This window comes from Epinephelus lanceolatus, chromosome 21 (assembly GCF_041903045.1).
Source record: "Epinephelus lanceolatus isolate andai-2023 chromosome 21, ASM4190304v1, whole genome shotgun sequence".
Lineage (NCBI taxonomy): Eukaryota > Metazoa > Chordata > Actinopteri > Perciformes > Serranidae > Epinephelus > Epinephelus lanceolatus.
The window spans coordinates 27,732,387-27,746,016 of record NC_135754.1 but is presented as its reverse complement, the minus strand read 5'-3'; the positions used below and the strand labels follow the sequence as shown (position 1 = coordinate 27,746,016).

General features: G+C 42.7%; 1 protein-coding gene and 1 long non-coding RNA gene across 2 annotated transcripts in view; one reads left to right on the top strand and one right to left on the bottom strand.

The window, feature by feature from the left end:
* The window catches only part of LOC117247261 (glutamate dehydrogenase, mitochondrial), a 39,821-nt gene that overhangs the window by 5,044 nt on the left and 21,147 nt on the right, over positions 1 to 13,630 (bottom strand). The window contains exons 8-10 of the mRNA XM_078163279.1: positions 11,906 to 12,043; positions 11,693 to 11,773; positions 8,238 to 8,361 (exon numbers count right to left, since the gene is read on the bottom strand). Of these exons, the coding sequence (XP_078019405.1) occupies positions 8,238 to 8,361; positions 11,693 to 11,773; positions 11,906 to 12,043 (343 nt within the window). The remainder of the gene's footprint in view (positions 1 to 8,237; positions 8,362 to 11,692; positions 11,774 to 11,905; positions 12,044 to 13,630) is intronic.
* LOC117247263 (uncharacterized) lies at positions 3,261 to 6,988 on the top strand. The gene is made up of 4 exons (XR_013488362.1): positions 3,261 to 3,338; positions 4,759 to 4,835; positions 6,678 to 6,753; positions 6,854 to 6,988. It is a non-coding gene; the product is annotated as an uncharacterized LOC117247263 (long non-coding RNA).

Genomic DNA, 13,630 nt, shown 5'->3' with positions numbered 1-13,630 from the left:
ATGAGTTGAATATATTATAGGTATGCATCTATATTTGTATACCGACGTGCATAAGCATACATGTGTATACATATACATACACACAAACCCATACCTGACTGAATTTGATTAACCAAAATCATGCAGTTTATAATCATAAGTGCAATAACAAAGAATATACAAGAGCACTTTCTTTTTCCCCTCTTTTTTAATTAACTGAAATTATATATAAATTATATCATTTTCCCTTTTCCATTACATTATTCCATCATAACTCTTGCATTAAGAATCTCTACTCATGTCAAATAACTGTAAATCAAACATCCCTGGTCGAGCTTTTCTGCGACAGTCTTGACTTTGCGACAGTCTTGACGGAGAGCAACAACGTCTCAATTTGTGGCAAACAATCTCGGGTCCTAGACCCACTCATGACTCCGTGCAGTAGTTTCACCAAAAAGTTCTCTAAAGTCATTATTAGTTAATTAAGAAAAAAAATGAAATGAGAAAAAGCAAAACAAAAAGTCATCCTTCAAGCCAAAAAAATTGCGAGGCTGACAACTTTACGAGATGGACTACTCACGACTTTATCCCGGGGAAGAGGAGGATGCGGACGGGGAGGAGAGGTGTCTGAAGAAGGACTTTGCTTCTTCAGGAGAGCTGAACACTTTTAATTTTCCCTCCACCATCACTCTCAGCTTAGCAGGATACAGCAGAGAGTACTTCATGTTGGCGGCACGAAGAAACTTTCTGACAACGTCAAACTGTCGACGTTTCTTCACCAAACTAGCACTGAATATATATATGGACACGAGCGCCCTGGCCAGGCGTAAAATCTTCACTTTGTCCTGGAAGTGAAGAAACTTAAGCAGCTCTTTCAATGACTGGCGCCATAGGAAAGTTGTCCTTACAGAGAAGTTGCGGGATCAGCTGGTTCATAAAGGCGATCACATCTCTACCTTCCTTATGTTCTGGAACATTGATGAAACGGAGGTTAGAGGACTGACTTCTGTTCTCAGCTTCCTCAGCTTTATCCTTCAGGTAGGCATTCTCTTTTTCCAAAGCTTGCACACGTTTTGACAGGTCGCCAATGTTGTCTTCATTGGCACTCACATGCTGTTGGATCTCTGATATATTATCACTCATTGTAGATAATGATCCCTGAATATTGTTTAGGCCAGCTTGAACGGTCTCTATTTTTTCGTCAAAATGAGCCGTCAGATCAACTTTGATTTGTTGAATGGCTTGCCAGATTGATCAAAGATTGACCTCGGTCATGACGCTGAGCAAACAGTTTTCTGCATGAGGAAAATTACTCCACAGGAACGACCATCAGCGGGTAGAAGAAGAAAAATCAAAACATAGTCGATATACTTTTATCTGTTATATCTGTCAGCGTGGATGGGACGATCAGAGCAGTTTTATTAGCCCAAATTGGAAAAGCAGTCTGAAGTCTGCAACAGACGCTCACACAGATGTGGCCATTTTGCCTCACCTATGTCACCAATGCCTTTATTTTGAAATGTATTACTTGTTAATTCAAAAACACTAGTCCATACCCAGTAAGTACAGCATACCATACCATGACTTAGTCATACCAAAAATTAGAAAAACCCAAACATTCGGCCACAGGGGGAGCCACAGCGATCAGTCACATTTTAGCCAATCGGTCAATTTGCATCACAACACACACACACACACACACACACACACACACACAGAGTTTTCATCATTATATAGTAAAATGTGACATCCTGTCAGTCAGACCAGGCAATGCAGGAAAGCCACGTCAGGTCAGCACATGAATCCACGGAAAAGGACTGATAAAGTAACGTCGTAAGTTGTTTAATTTGATTATGTACATGTTTAAGTTAATATATTAAGGAATATTTGATTCAAATGTAGATAATAAATTAAGGTTAAAAACTTATTTACAAGTCAACTATTTACAAGATAGGGCTAATTCATGGCTTTGTATACAGCACGATGATTGCCAGTAAAAAGTTTAGCCTGCAGCTCTTACGCTTTGATGAGAACACTAAACCGTGACAGCTCATCCAGCTCATCCAGTTTTACAACTTGACATCTCTTGTTTTATATGACCTGTATTAGGGCTGGGCGATATCTGGAGATATCTGGCGATATCTGGAGAACTCAGACTGGCACACAGAATCACTCAGTCATTTCAAAGTGATCCATATTTTCTGTGTGTGTCACCACACACTGCGCTACAATAATATCAACTAGTCTGATGAGCTGCGCTGCTCTGAAACAGATGACCGCGCCCATTGTACATTATACCGCTAGGTAATCCTCTGAAATAAATTCACCTCAAAACAAAAGAGCGATGCTTTGACCTGCAGGATATTCTAATATCTTTACTGTGGCCTTTCTTACCACGATTCCCCCAAAAAATACACCGATTGAAACCAGCAGAATGAGAGCAATTATCAAGTCGTTATCATGTGAACAGTGGGGGGAGGGGAGGTGGACACTAAGCGCTCACAGCTTTTATGTTTTATCTAAATCACGTTATTTCAAAAAATCTCATTATTCAGCAGTGGACACATTAGAAAGTGTAAATTATGAGGTTTCTGTCAATATTTTTTTTACGCTTGTATGATAAGAACTGATGGAGACATTAATCCAAATAAGTGACATATTAATCTAAATCCTGCCGAGCTCCACTGGCGCAGGTTTCATTGAAGAGGCCCCGCCTTCACTTCCGGCAAATCGTGTAGTGTGCAAAGCAAAATAGGCTCGTTCGAGATGAACTGCGCCTCGCCTGGAAAGTAGACAACTTTGGCCAAGAGGGAACTTTAGATATTGGTCCCTAGATTATGTTCACCGCGTTTCATGCAGATCGGTCAAACTTCCTAGGAAGAGATCGATTTTAAGTGTTTTTCAAAAAATTCAAAATGGCGGAAAATCTATATAACCGGAAGTATGGGTTCTTGAGGCTAATTTGTTATCCAGAGGCATCTCTGTGCAAAGTTTCTCTATGACATACGTGGGCATGAGATGTGCCCATTCAAAGTTTACAATTTCAATCGGTCAATTTGCATCACAACACACACACACACACACACACAGAGTTTTCGTCATTATATAGTAAGATGTGTGTCTTGAGGCAAATGTGTTCCTCATGAGGAGACGTTCAAAGTTTGCAATTTCAATCGGTCAATTTGCATCACAACACACACACACACACACACACACACACACACACACACACACACACACACAGAGTTTTCATCATTATATAGTAAAATGTGACATCCCGTCAGTCAGACCAGGCAATGCAGGAGAGCCACGTCAGGTCAGCACATGAATCCACGGAAAAGGACTGATAAATTAATGTGGTAAGTTGTTTAATTTGATTATGTACATGTTTAAGTTAATATATTAAGGAATATTTGATTCAAATGTAGATAATAAATTAAGGTTAAAAACTTATTTACAAGTCAACTATTTACAAGATAGGGCTAATTCATGGCTTTGTATACAGCACGATGATTGCCAGTAAAAAGTTTAGCCTGCAGCTCTTACGCTTTGATGAGAACACTAAATCGTGACAGCTCATCCAGCTCATCCAGTTTTACAACTTGACATCTCTTGTTTTATATGACCTGTATTAGGGCTGGGCGATATCTCGAGATTTTAATATATATTGATATATTTCTAAACACGATATAACACGGGACAATGTCACTTCTGTCGATAGAGTTCATTTTGCGTTAAAATGACAATACATGGGCCGCAAGTTCACTCTCTCCCTGGGTGTTTGTCAAAGTCAGAGGCAAGGCAAGAGTCCTCCCAAGCATTCAGTGAACACACATTGCAACAACAACAGGCAAATTTGTTCCTCATGAGGAGAGGCATCTATGTGCAAATTTTCATGTCTCTACAACATACGGGGCATGAGATATGCCCATTCAAAGCTTGCGATTGCAATCGGTCAATTTGCATCTCTCTCACACACTCTCACACACACACACACACACGCCAATAAAAAACGGTCTTCTATTACAACGATGACACATTTCTTCATTTTGCGTGGAGTTTAGCCTGCAGCTCTTACGCTTTGATGAGAACACTAAACCGTGACAGCTCATCCAGTTTTACAACTTGACATCTTTTGTTTTATATGACCTGTATTAGGGCTGGGCGATATCTGGAGATATCTGGCGATATCTGGAGAAGTCAGACTGGCACACAGAATCACTCAGTCATTTCAAAGTGATCCATATTTTCTGTGTGTGTCACCACACACTGCGCTACAATAATATCAACTGGTCTGATGAACGGCGCTGCTCTGAAACAGATGACCGCGCCCATTTTACTTTATACTGCTAGGTAATCCTCTGAAATAAATTCAACTCAAAACAAATGAGCGATGCTTTGACCTGCAAAATATTCTAATGTCTTTACTGTGGCCGTTCTCACCGCGATTCCCCCAAAAAATACACCAATTGAAACCTAAAGAATGAGAGCAGTTATCAAGTTGTTATCATGTGAACAGTGGGGGGAGGGGAGGTGGACACTAAGCTAACAGGTGCTATAATGCTTTGGGGAAACCCCAATTACGTCACAGAAAAAATATATATCAAGAAAAGTATATATCGAGTATCGCCATTCAGCTAAAAAATATCGAGATATGACTTTTAGTCCATATCGCCCAGCCCTTACCTGTATGGTAGAAATGATGATGCTGTTTCATGATTGGCTGTATGTGAACAAGAAAAGTGTATAAATGAACAGGAGGTCTTATCTGTTGGACAGACACTTCACATCATCTGACACCAACTAACGCTGAATTTACAAAGGGACATCACCCAAGCTGAACTGCCACAGACTCGGTAAGAATAAGTCTGTTTTCATCTGTAAATTATTGCTGACAGAATTGATCATGTAGATTTGTTTCCTATGTCTTAAAGTTAAATCAAAAACAAACAAATGTGTTTTATTCTGGGTTTCCTGATGAGCCAGAGGGTGAGGGCACACTTGACACACCACCCAACCCAACCAACTGATGAGAAAGAATGCCTGATGAATAAGGAGAGAAACTAGAATTACCGCCACGCTGAGTTTGTGTGCAAAAATCTCTAAACGTTTAGAGTGGGTAATTTTTTTTGTGTAAACGTGTACACGGGTTTCACCGCTGGGTGATGCTATTGCTTTATACCAGTAAAGCCCCAGTTATCCGAATACCAACCGAACGGGCCATTTAACCAACGCGCCGTTTTAATAGCATGGAGCACACAGGCTACTGGGGCGTTGTTCGCCATTCCGAAGGGTCTACATTCCAAAAATTAATTTCCATTTATCAGAGTGGGGGCCCTTCCTCTTTTTTTCAAAGGGTTTGCCATTCCAAATTCTGTTCCCTGAGTCCTGACAGTAGCCGTATTTCCCATGCATTTCAGCGATTTTCACTGGGGACACACACAAGTAATTCAGGCAGACAATTTTTCAGCGAACTCCTCTGGTAATTTTATTAAAAAGCAGGGCATATAGGTCCACAGTAACTTATTATTGTTATCATTATTATGCGTAAAAGCCACACAATTCCGTGTCTTCTCACCGCGGATGCTGTGATTTGATGGTCCGGTACTCATTGTGGCCCACTCTTATAAGACCCAATAATAATAATAATAAGTTACTGTGGACCTATATGCCATGCTTTTTAATACAATTACCAGAGGAGTTTGCTGAAAAACAGGTAGCCTAATGTGAGCCTGAATTATTTGCGTGCGTCCCCAGTGAGCGGCTGAGGAAGGGGACAGAGTGAAGATTGTCCCTCACTGTGGGGGAGAGGAGAGAGGGCTTCCCCAGAGGTCGGCCTCTTTACCCGGTCCCTTTCCTCCACACTTAAGACTTATTTTTATTGTGCCGATGGTGGCTTGGAAAACCCCCCCTAACTGTGTCACACGGGCAGAAGGGAAGGCAGCCTAAGCTCAGCTGGTCCCCTTCTCCACACTTTGACTTATTTTATCCTACTTGGTTCTATTTCTCCCTCTCTGGGAGCCTGGGCTCACCGCGCAGCAGCCCACCACATCCATCCACCCCTCCCTCCCTCGCGGCCCCGCACATATACCCCTGAGGCTCGGCTCTCTCTCACCGCACAGCGGCCCTCCACATCCCTCCCTCGCCGCTCCGCACATATACTCCCGAGCCTCGGCACCTCTCCTTGACCAACTAACCTGAATACTATAAACACTACTAACTGTAAACCGACACTAAAATACACTAAGCTAACAATACAATTCGACAAATTACTAGCTATTCTCTCTGCTCTACTACTCTCTCTGCTCTGATCCAACCTACTCGCTATCAGTTTGATAACTGTGGACAGAATGGTTTTATAGTAAGGGGAGGAGTAAAGGGAGGAGGGCAGGCTTTAGCGTGGACGGTTAGTGACGTCATTCACCCCGAAAAAGAGTCATTCGCCTCCAATGTAATGTAATGTAAATTCAAATGTAGTAACCAGGTTTCAAGCTGTAGAGGGCACTCCATACCACATTTTTAAAATAAAATGTAGATTTTCAACAGTTTGCACTAAACTGTCAAGATTTTGAGCAGGATCAGTCAGTAACACTACTATACAACCAGAAACAATGATTATCAGCTGAAAAAAACATGGTTTTAGGGTTTAGTTACTCTTTAAAGACTCATCTAACAAAAAGTTTTTTCATCCGCTTCAGGAAGCAGCTGTAGAGCCGGAGTATCTGCCGTCCCGCTGAGAAATCCAGAGCATCACAACGCCCAGAGAAATACAAGGTATAACACCACAGAAGAGTGGGCACTGAATGTGTTGTGCCATTTATCAGTAGCATGTCAATTTGTAAGATATAATGGTTCTTTTTTTGTTTTAAAACAGATGGCTGCTGGCCGTATCGCTCGTGCTTTTGAATACGCCGGGAACGAAAGGGGCAGGGCGGCATTCAGAGAAAAAACACTACGTAGCAAAAAAGACACTCTGTTTTATGATACAGGTGCTGATGGTCAAACATGCAGCCTCATGTATTTCAGCAGACGTTTTATAGAATGGTTGGATACACTGAAGCAACAATACCCTAAACTTCAGGAAACTCAACAGGATGGTAAAATCATCCTTCAGTCCAAGGAAGGTATCATAACTTTAGATCCGAGTGTAAAGGCTGTGGTACAAGGCCGACAACTAATGGGGAGGTTTGAGAGAGATTTTCCACAAATGAAGCAAACGGTCAGGCCAGGCTCTGACAATGCTAACACTAGAGCTCGTCCTTTTGCGTACCCTACAGCACATACAAATGAGAAAAAACGTCACAAGTTCAGAGACAGGAGACTGCAAAAAAATCCCGACACTTTGTTTTCTTGTGTTACTGTCAAAGATAGGGTTACTACAAGATGGAACCTCATGTTCTTTAGCATGCTTGTAAAAGAATGGCTAGGTGCAATGCGGCAAAATTATCCTGAACTTAGTCCAGACACACCGGACAATATGATCACACTCAAGTCCAATGAAGGTAACATAAGCTTATATCCTGAGGTAAAAGTTGTGGTAGAAGGCAAGCTAATGAAGAGGTTTGAGAGAGATTTTCCACAAATGAGACAAACAGCCCAATCAGCTGACTTATCAGCAGCAATGGGAAAGTTAACCTTAAACAATTAGGAATAAAATCCTGATGAGCCAGAGGGTGAGGGCACACTTGACACACCACCCAACCCAGCCAACTGAAGAGAAAGAATGCCTGATGAATAAGGAGAGAAACTAGAATTACCGCCACGCTGTTGTTTGCCTCTGCGCACCAGTCAAGTTTCTCTTACAGTGAAAACATGAATGCTTTATAACCACTGTCCCCACAAAGGCATAAAAACACAGAATAAAACACTGTAAATAGCTGATTCTTAAAGCTTTATCCTACTACTTTATTTTAGGAATATGTAATTGGGTTGTAAAATCTATTACATATTGTTTTCTGATTTGTATTTAGTTTGTAAGGCAGGGTTTCTCCTGGGTTGTGTGTGAGTTTTATTTTGCAGTTTTTCAGTTTATAGCAATATAGATGCCTTGACATGGCGACTTAATAGCGTATGGGGAGATTCTTATAAACATTGGTGCTCATACATACAGGGGAAATTTGTTTTGGTGTTTATATATTGTTTCAGAATGTGTCACAGAAATGTCACAATAATGTATCTTCTGATTGTGTTGTATGACCTCAGCACACTCTGGTCTGTCTGCAGGTTATAGAGGAAACAAAGAGCAGCCTTGTACTCACTGAGCAGGTGGTAGTTTGAGTCCCTCTCATATTTGAAGGTCAGTCTTCCATAGCTGACATGGTTGAGATTCTTCAGCCACTCGAAATAAGACACTGTCACACCGCCAGCATTCAGGTACATGTCCTGCAGGATGAAACATCACAAACTCATCAGACCTCTGGCTGTTTGATCTCTACCCTCTCTGTGTGTGGAAGATTATCTTTGATTTAAAATGTCCTCTGTATTGTTTTTAAGATCTGATTTGAGGAGAATTTTTTTCTTTTTTCTGTAAATGAAATGTCTTTGGGGAAAAAAAATATTTGTGTGATTGAAATGTGTTTGAAGAAACATGTAAAAGTGAGCAGAAGACCTCAATAAAAATCTACTGCATACACAATGAAGGCTTGATCGTTGTTTACATGACTCTTGCGTCTTGTTTTCAGAATGATTTACTCTGCTTGTTGTTTCACATTCATGGTTTAGTGAGTATTTTTTGTTTTAACATTAAATATTCATGACCAGATACGCAACAATCCAATTTAAAAGTTAAGGTAAACACACTCTCAGGTATTATTCATTAGGAGTTTGGGGTGTGGTTTGATCAGAGTAGATTGACAGTGCTGGACGCAAAAGCCAGCAGCTCCGATAACTGTCATCAGATTTAGGGTGAAATGTTGCTCATTCCTGCCTGGGGCTCAGATGTGTGTGGCATCACATTTCCATCCACATCACAGCAGCGACACAAGCTGAGACAAAAAGAGAAATGGGAATTCTTTCATGCAAAACGCCTATAACTGATGTGCAAAAATGCCACCAGCAACTAGGGATGTTCCTGGCGACTAAACGAAAATTTTAATTTAGACTAGTTGACTAGTCTAAAAAAGGAAAACACTCAAGAAACAGTCCAAATTTAGCACAATTTATTGTTAAGTATTCTTCACACAATCTTCAACAACCACGTCGGATTTTAAATGCCGCTGAAGTACGAGACACTTTGCGCTATGCGGTATGAATGTGAACCTGACGGCAACTCAAAAGTTAACCACTACAACAACATTTAAAATAAATAAACTGCCTCTGAAATGTGGAGCACATTGAACCTTGATAGCAAGTCACTTTAAAGTTAATAAAACATCTAAATTATAATTAAATTTCAGCTGAAATGAGAGGCATTTTGCTCCCTGCAGTATGAATGTAAACCTTATCTGATAACAACTCACTTAACGTTAACAAATAATATAACCTCTCAAAAAAGATAAACTGCTGCTGAATTAATTTTCTAGACCAAAGTGCTGCCAAACCACGCTGGTTTTGTGAGAGGACATCTGTTTTAAAACTCCAGTCTACTCGAGCATTACCGTGGGGAGGGACTGCTGTCTGATGGCTCTGTAGCACCCACTAGTGGCGGGCAGCTGCATGACAGTTAAAGGCTCTCTAAGTCTTCCTAAGCTTGAAAAGTTTTTGTCACATACAGCAAACATGTCCTCATGATCCGCTAGCTACATGTCCTCTGAATATGCTGTGAAAAAGTCTGGTCTCTGTAGGCAGCCCAGGCTCCGCAAGGCAGTTAGAGCTACAGGCTACAATGAGGCTAAAAGGCTGATAACATTGTTGAACGTAAACACAAGTGAAGTGTTTTTGTTGCCATTTGCGGAGCCTGGGCAGCCTACAGAGACCGGACTTTTTCACAGCATATTCAGAGGACGTGGCTAGCGGACCGTGAGGAGATGTTTGCTGTATGTGACAAAAACTTTTCAAGCTTAGGACGACTTAGAGAGCCTTTAAGCTCTTGTACATGAATAAAACACTAATTGGTTTAACCGACTAATATTTCTGGTGCCGACTAGCACAGGGGTCGACATTTAACGTTTAAACGTCTAATAGTACGCGCATCCTTACTAGCAACTACCAACAACACAGGACACTCTGTGTTTTGTTTTCCGCAGTTATACCAACCTAAAAGGTACAGACACATCAAACCGACATCAAAGAACTAGCGGTGACGAAAGCCAACTGTTGTGTCGTCTACGTCGCCTCACGTCGCCCTGTGTCAGTTACATTTGAACACACTACATGGACTACATCCGACGGCCAAGTGGCACGTATGTTCTGCGCCTGCGTGAGAGAGAGTGGAGTGAGAGAGTGGTACATCCTGTCAGCCGAGGGGTTTCCTATCTGTGCAGCCGAGCACCGCAGCACCTACACGGACTATTACATCCAGACGGTCCCGGTGTTTCCTCCGCAGGCTCCACTTCACTCAGCTGCCCGATAAACCCGCTGCTTCTTCCCACTTTAACCTGAATAACAAACCAGGGCTCGGTACTCCGGTTGGATCCAAACGGAGAGCCGGGGCTAGCTCAGAGACTAGCGGAGGATAACTGGCTGTGCTTCCCTCCAGTCATGTTGCGGCCAACGCTCCGATAGCCGCTCCCAGCTAGCCCCGGCTCTCCGCTTGGATCCAAACGGAGAGCAGGGGCTAGCTGGGAGCAGCTAGCGAAGGCTAATTGGCTGTGCTTCCCTCTGGTCATGCTGCGCTAGCCGCTCCCAGCTAGCTCCGGTTTCACTACAGGCAAATTCACTCGCTACAGGGGCGAGGAAATAAAACCTGAACAGCCAATCAGAGTGATCTCTCTCACCGACAAGCTCCGCCGCCAATTCAACATGCTCAATCGGCCGAAAAGCCGCCGACGCCAAAGTGCCAATGGTGCGGGACACACCGCAAAAACTAGGCCGACAGACGCTCACCGATGGCCCGACTTTGGTGGAGGGCCGACCGTCAGCTTGGTGTGTCAGGGCCTTAACACAACATGACTTTTCAAGCCACTTCACTGTCACAGACAAATTTCCAGTGTCGGGATAAAATCTTGAGTTTTACTTCAATTGGTGCATGCTCCTGTGATCTTAATCGTTTGGTGTGAGCTGGTCATAAACGGTAAACCATAAACCAAACGGTTTTTAGTCAGTCTTTATCTCGTCTTTAGCAAGTTTATCGTTATGGATTACATCGATGCCGAACTGACAAGAATACTGCCGACACATGGAGCCTTTTAGCTTGTGTTTCTAGAGTTTTGAGTTTTGTGGACACGTGAGGAATTGTTAATATGTCATATTTCTTAAAGGGAGTTTAGTGTAATATTTTTCACCAGGAGCAGGATGGGAAATAGTCTCAAAGTGAATCTAGTTGTAGTCTTGCAAATAGTGGCCCTGGGGAGAGCACATGAGAGCTACTGGAGAAAACACAAGTAGCTATCCTCTTCCTGTTTTGGTTGCACAATTATTGACGCACTTCCTTTGTGCCATAAATTGAGAGTGATAACACGGCTTATAAGGAACCAATCTAAACGCCGCTGGTGTCATTATTCGATAGCCATCACACTGTTTGATATGATAAACAAAACAAAAAAAAGTCTATTTCAGTGTCTCCGTGCAAAATGTTATAGTTGGCTTTTCTGTGTGTGTGTGTGTTTGTGCTTACAGGAATAACCATGACATTGTTCTCCAGGAAGATCTTGTCAGCGTCTGGGGTGGTGGGACCGTTGGCACCTTCGGCAATGATCTGAGAGAGACAAAAAACAAACGCACACTTCACATGACTGCAACCGAGTTGCCCTGTTCTTACTCGTTCTTATGTGGAGTCAACTGACACCTGGAGGCAAAGCACCCTGGGTAAATCAAAGTGAGCGTTTACCTTGGCCTTGATCCTGGGGGCGTTGGCACGTGTGAGCTGCTTTTCTCCAGCAGCAGGAATCAGGATGTGGCAGTCAGCTTCCAGAATGCTTCCTTCGTAGGGTTTGGCTCCGGGGAAGCCCACAATGGTGCCGTGTTCCTGCAGGTAAAGTGCAGAGAAACACACATGAGAGAAATATTTGAATGTTGTCTCCTTGTTCATCCTCTTCTTGGGCCGTTTTGTACTTTTTTATTACACCAGTGGTTAGCTTCTTTCCTTAAGGGACCCCTATTCTATCATTAAGTAGACAGACGACCCCTGACTAAGTAACATATTTTACAGATTTATCATATTATATCCAGTGCATAACAATAACAGTACAGATCAAGTGATAAACTTTACAATCCACCCACATAGTGAACGCAATAGCTGCAGGAAGTTTGTGTAAAATGAGCGATTTGGATCAGATTTGAGCAGATTATCTCCTATGAATATCATACCAGAGACCAGTTTTCCTGATATTTTGGGGACTTTTTAAATACAATTCCCCCTATGTACTTTTTTTAACAATCATGCATACTTAGTAGACTTGTTTTTTCCCCCCCACAAACTCTGCATTTTCTTCTCCCCGATGTTTGGCAATTGTTCTGTGAGCTCTTCGGTTGTTTTAACTCTGCAGTTTTGTGATGCAGGATGAGGCTGTTTAGCAAAGAGTGAAAGCTCTGTGAAAGCAGCTTGTGTTCAAGTCTTCACTGTGCCCTTATCCTGTGATTGTATTTTAATTTTATACCTTGAATAATAATCTTAACTTAAAAAAAACAATTTCATTTAGTCTTCTTGACAGAAATGAATGAAATGCTGAGATCTAGGTCTAGTGTACCCTTGAAATCAAGAAGGCCTCCTCTCCAATGGTGAAACTATGGCAACCTCTAGTGGGGATTGGGACCCCCAGTTGGGAACCATAGGTACAGAGGCCCATGTATGTGGATACTACCTGACATGTTCCACCCACTCAAACGCCGTTGCAGATCAAGTACCCCCCCTCATGGCAACAGTACTCCCCAATGGCAGTGGGTCCCCCCAGCAGGATAATGCACCATGCCACACTGCAAAAACTGTTTAGAAATGGCCTGTGGAGCGTGACAAAGAGCTCAAGGTGTCGACCCGGCTTCTAAATTTCCCAGGTCCCAATCTGCTCAAGGATTCTTGTGATGTGCTGGTACCTCAGATGTACCCCTACTCCAAGATGGGGCCTCCTTGGATCAGACTTGCTCTGACCTGTCGAGGCATGGACACAGGATCTCTGGGAGTGTCCTGTGGTGTCTGGCACCAGTGCGTTGGCAGCAGATCCATTTAGTCCAGTGGGTTGTGAGGCCAGTTAATGGCATGTGTCATAGATGCTCATTCAGATTGGGATCTGGGGAATTTGGAGGCCAGGTTGACACTGTGAGGTCATTCCTGAGAGATGTTTGCAGTGTGGCATGTTGAATTATCCTGCTGGGGGGGGCACTGCCATTGGGTAGTACTGTTGCCATGAGGGGGGGTACTTGGTCTGCAACAGTGTTTGAGTGGGTGGAACATGTCAGGTGGTATCCACATGAATGCCAGAAAGGTTTCCCAGCAGAACAATGCATCGGAACAAAATAATCAAAGTTACTCACTTCACCTGTCAGTGGTTTGAATGTTTTGGCTGATCGGTAGCCTGGTTCCAGACCATAGACCCCGCCCACTCAACTGAGTAGGCTT